At 44.3% G+C, this 5,231-nt stretch overlaps 1 protein-coding gene across 1 annotated transcript in view; it reads right to left on the reverse strand.

Annotated features, from left to right (window-relative positions):
• Window positions 1–5,231, reverse strand: part of LOC116399549 (microtubule-associated protein 4) — an 88,076-nt gene that overhangs the window by 65,414 nt on the left and 17,431 nt on the right. The window contains exons 2-4 of the mRNA XM_031876775.1: window positions 4,719–4,832; window positions 2,299–2,385; window positions 262–429 (exon numbers count right to left, since the gene is read on the reverse strand). Coding sequence (XP_031732635.1) covers window positions 262–429; window positions 2,299–2,385; window positions 4,719–4,832 — 369 coding nt within the window. The remainder of the gene's footprint in view (window positions 1–261; window positions 430–2,298; window positions 2,386–4,718; window positions 4,833–5,231) is intronic.

Consider the following 5,231-nt stretch of genomic DNA (forward strand, 5'->3'; position numbering starts at 1 on the left):
CACACAGTACATGACTAGCAGCCATGGTATGATGGCAGACCCTACACATGTCAGCATTAGATGTCCATTGACCTTGAGCTGTATGACTAACACACATCGGAGACAGGGTGTGTGTGTGTGTGTGTGTGCGCGTGTGAGGAGGAAGCTATAGAAAAGCAAAGACAACCAGCTGCTCTGTGTACGGCACCCCTCTATGGAGCAAAGGAGACGATGCAGCACAGGACACATCAATGGTATACATTACAACACAGGTTTTCTTACCTGATGACAGATCCAGAGGGCTGCGAGGAGTCTGGGGTTCAGGCAGCATGGGGCTGTGGTCTTTGGGGGCTTCTGAACCCACTGCGGGTGTGGCATGATGGGGTTCCGCTATACTCTGAATCCTCTCTGCTGAGAGGGGTGCAGCCCCGACCTCCACGTTGACCAAAGCTGACAATCACAGGCAGACACACAGATGTATAGGGTCAGTGTTGGGGATTCTCTTGCACAGTGAGCAGCTGTAGCAGCTTTTCAAACACTAATAATTCATCTCACCATGAACAAAAAATACAGTAGAGTACAGTAGAGTACACTAGGGCTGTCCACCAAATGAATTCTTAGTCGACTAACACTCTAAAGAAGCCAAAGAGGTCAAGGTATGAGACGAAACAGTCGGCAAAATAAAACGTTGGCATTGTACATGTCTGCAAACCAAGATATGTTGAACGTTGAACGTTTCTGAAACAAAAGCATGTTTCATATCAGCATAGGTCTCCTGGGTGAAAGTCCATCCTCCCCCCTGCAGGAGAATAATTAGTTCCCTGGAAACGTAATAGACAATCCAGCTTCGTAATACGGGAACGTCATCTTTAGGAGACGGGGCAGCAGCAAGAATGTCAAAAACAACAACACATACGGCTCCTGGGAGTCGTCTGTCTGCTCTGTATACGTGGCCTCAGCATGTACAGAATGTGTGAGAGATACTGAGTGAGATCAGGAATATGTGTGTGTTGTCTCAAAACATGTGAACGAGTGAGATGAGTCAAGACTGTGCGTGAGGCTGCGAGGTGAAATGCTAAATTGATGGAAATTGGGTTATTTTGTAGGAATTCATGGAAGAGTCAACTGTACGTGTGCTATGATAGGAATGTATGTGTGTGTTTGTGTGAGAGAGAGTTAGAGTACAAGCCGGAAGCAGTAATTCCGAGACGACAGGTCTCATTAGGGCAACAGTGAGAGAGAGCTGGGTATGCCGAGGCTGGCATACCCAGCTCATCTGAGCATAGCTCAGCCTCATGTCTTATACTGTGTGTGTTTGTGTGTGTGTGTGTGTGTGTGTGTGTGTGTGTGTGTGTGTGTGTGTGTGTGTGTGGACTAAGCTAGTGACAGCAGCTACAGTTCTGCGTGCAGCAAACAAGCTTTGCGTCACCACAAGCCATTTACCAGGAGGGGAATTTTACGAGCGCAGACTCCAGACCAGTTGTTGGTCTGGAGAGTGACAGCGTTAATGAGAGAGGCGATGTAAGGAGCAGAGAGATTTGGCTGGTGAAATACCATGATGTTTGTTTTAACGATCCTCCATAATTGAAGGGGAAACAGTGTATTTAAAAAAATATCAACCCCTTTTCATAACATAGCATTTACCAAATCTAGAGAATAATTAATAAAAAACACAAATATGGAAAACTACAGAGCTGGGATCAGCTAACTGTCTGATGCTGCTGTTTGGAGGTTGCTACAGCGGCTCACTGCAGGTCCGTTACAGACGTTCTTTGACTGCGTTATCACCGGTTAGCTCTCGTATTCTTCTCACTAGGGTTTTGACCGAAAGTACTTTTGTTCTCCACTCAAAATATTTCTTGGGATAATGTAAAAGATTTGGAGTGAACCAACACATTGATTCATAAAATCAAGAGCTATGCTCATTGGACGTAATAATGCGCTCCTCCAGAGTTTGAGATCTCTGGTGTTCAGGGTATGTGCTAATGGTAGACTGTAGACATCAGACTAGGTTAACATATGCACATAGTAGTTTTGCACTACTCAAGCTAAACCCAGACAATGATCAGTGTTTGAGTTAACAAGTAGAACACATGAAGGATGTAGAGATAATCTCAAACAAGTTAGTGCCTTTACTTTGTTTCAGTGTTGATAAAGAATGGCTTGAAATACTTTGTTTTAAAATGATTCATGTGTGACTATTGCCGTGTAAAATATTCAAATGACATTTTGAGCTGAGGTTTATGAAGTGCCCATTATTAGCACTGCTGTTATCATCATAGCATAGTTCTAGTGCAGCGTGGCAGTGCGTCAGTCTACCTGGAAAAGCTCCCGTCCGGCCAGTATCCATCATGTGGGCAGGGCTGGTCTGAGAGCCCACAGGATCCGAATAACCCGCCATGGAGGCTGCCAAGAGGAAGGAGATCAACAAGGAGGGGAAGGGCAGGAGGGAAAAGTCGACAAGTGTGTGTGTGTGTGTGTGGGGGGGGGGGGGGGGGGGGGTTAGGGAGAGAAATGAGAAAGAAGTAAAGATGGACAGAGTAAACAAAGGAGGAAAAATAAGGGAGGAGAAGATGGAGTAGGAGGTGCATGAGCACGTGAATAATTTAGGGCGGGCGAGGTGGAGGAAGACAACAAGGAGGGAGGAAGCAAGGGGAGGAAAGGTGTTGATGTCAGACGTTTTTACATTTTAGCAAAGTACCAGTCTCACGCATTATTAACTGTCCATCACTGCATATCATTACTTTAGCACTCAAAAACACTAATCATAAGATTTGGCATACAGTTGTGTGAAAAAGTGTTTGCCCCCTTCCTGATTTCTTATTTTTTTGCATGTTTGTCACACTTAAATGTTTCAGATCATCAAACAAATTTAAATATTAGACAAAGATAACACAAGTAAACACAAAATGCAGTTCTTAAAAGAAGGTTTTTATTATTAAGGGGAAAAAAAATCCAAACCTACATGGCCCTGTGTGAAAAAGTGATTGCCCTCCCCCTGTTAAAACATAAATTAACTGTGGTTTATCACATCTTTGGAAAGCTGAGTTCAATTTCTCTAGCCACACCCAAGCCTGTTCTCAAACAAGAAATCACTTAAATAGGACCTGCCTGACAAAGTGAGGTAGACCAAAAGATCCTCAAAAGCTAGACATTATGCTGCGATCCAAAGAAATTCAGGAACAAATGAGAAACAATGTAATTTAGATCTATCATTTTGGAAAAGGTTACAAAGCCATTTCTAAAGCTTTGGGACTCCAGCGAACCACAGTGAGAGCCATTATCCACAAATGGCGAAAACATGGAACAGTGGTGAACCTTCCCAGGAGTGGCCGGCCGACCAAAATTACCCCAAGAGCGCAGCGACGACTCATCCAAGAGGTCACAAAAGACCCCAGAACAACATCCAAAGAACTGCAGGCCTCACTTGCCTCAATTAAGGTCAGTGTTCATGACTCCACCATAAGAAAGAGACTGGGCAAAAATGGCCTGCATGGCAGAGTTCCAAGACGAAAACCACTGCTGAGCAAAAAGAACATAAAGGCTCGTCTCAGTTTTGCCAGAAAACATCTTGATGATCCCCAAGACTTTTGGGAAAATACTCTGTGGACTGACGAGACAAAAGTTGAACTTTTTGGAAGGTGTATGTCCCATTACATCTGGCGTAAAAGTAACACGGCATTTCAGAAAAGGAACATCATACCAACAGTAAAATATGGTGGTGGTAGTGTGATGGTCTGGGGCTGTTTTGCTGCTTCAGGACCTGGAAGACTTGCTGTGGTAAATGGAACCATGAATTCTGCTGTCTACCAAAAAATCCTGAAGGAGAATGTCCGCCATCTGTTCGTGACCTCAAGCTGAAGCGCACTTGGGTTCTGCAGCAGGACAATGATCCAAAACACACCAGCAAGTCCACCTCTGAATGGCTTAAGAAAAACAAAATGAAGACTTTGGAGTGGCCTAGTCAAAGTCCCGACCTGAATCCGATTGAGATGCTGTGGCATGACCTTAAAAAGGCGGTTCATGCTCGAAAACCCTCCAATGTGGCTGAATTACAACAATTCTGCAAAGATGAGTGGGCCAAAATTCCTCTACAGCGCTGTAAAAGACTCATTGCCAGTTATCGCAAACGCATGATTGCAGTTGTTGCTGCTAAGGGTGGCCCAACCAGTTATTAGGTTTAGGGGGCAATCACTTTTTCACACAGGGCCATGTAGGTTTGGATTTTTTTTTCCCCTTAATAATAAAAACCTTCATTTAAAAACTGCATTTTGTGTTTACTTGTGTTATCTTTGTCTAATATTTAAATTTGTTTGATGATCTGAAACATTTAAGTGTGACAAACATGCAAAAAAATAAGAAATCAGGAAGGGGGCAAACACTTTTTCACACAACTGTATATATATAGATATAGATATATATATGGACCCTTGAGAATAGACTTGAGTCCACCATCTGTTGGTTACTGTATATTAGTTTAGATAGTAATGTTAAAGTTCTCTGTAATGAAACCCATGAGTTCACAATCACCGGATATTATTAACCAGCTATTCTGACTACTAATACACTTCCTTGTTTATAAATATTAACATAAAATGGCCTGTTGAGACATCAAAACATCATGAGCGACACCTAAAAACCACTGCTGCGCTATCATGGAAGCCATAGCTTTCTTGAAACATTCTTAATTCGTTCCACTGGGCAGCGTCTGTCTGGACTGGTGAACGTGACCTTGGTACCTGATAAGAAGTCTGTAGCCGAGGCCTGCTGCAGGTCGAATGAGCGTGGTCGCACCTCTCCCTGCGGCTCTGGGCGCAATGCCGACGCCTGTCCCCCCGCGGGCAGCTTACAACCTGCAGTGACAACACGGATCATCAGAACAACCAGTCGCCGCCTTCCTCTCTGATGACGCGTCCGCCGTACAAACTGTGGCTTTAATGACACCGGGCTAATGGAATGGCGCTCCGCTGAACACGAATCCACGTGCACTCTAAAAAAAATGACTCACACGTAGGCATTTAGGAAACATAACACTCATCTCACCTGACAGATTTCCTCCCAAAATCCAGATATCCCAGTCCCACACAACTCAACATTTGATGGTGTTTTCTATGTGCTGCTCAGTGCCTCTGTCTCTGTCTGTCTCCACTGCAGCCTCAGCTGGCTCTGAGCTACTAACACTGTGAACCCCCAGTCTCTCTCTCTCACACACACACACACACACACACACACACACACACACACACACACAC

The sequence above is a fragment of the Anarrhichthys ocellatus genome, unplaced genomic scaffold (genome assembly GCF_004355925.1).
Source record: "Anarrhichthys ocellatus isolate YVR2014 unplaced genomic scaffold, GSC_Weel_1.0 scaffold115, whole genome shotgun sequence".
Classification (NCBI taxonomy): domain Eukaryota; kingdom Metazoa; phylum Chordata; class Actinopteri; order Perciformes; family Anarhichadidae; genus Anarrhichthys; species Anarrhichthys ocellatus.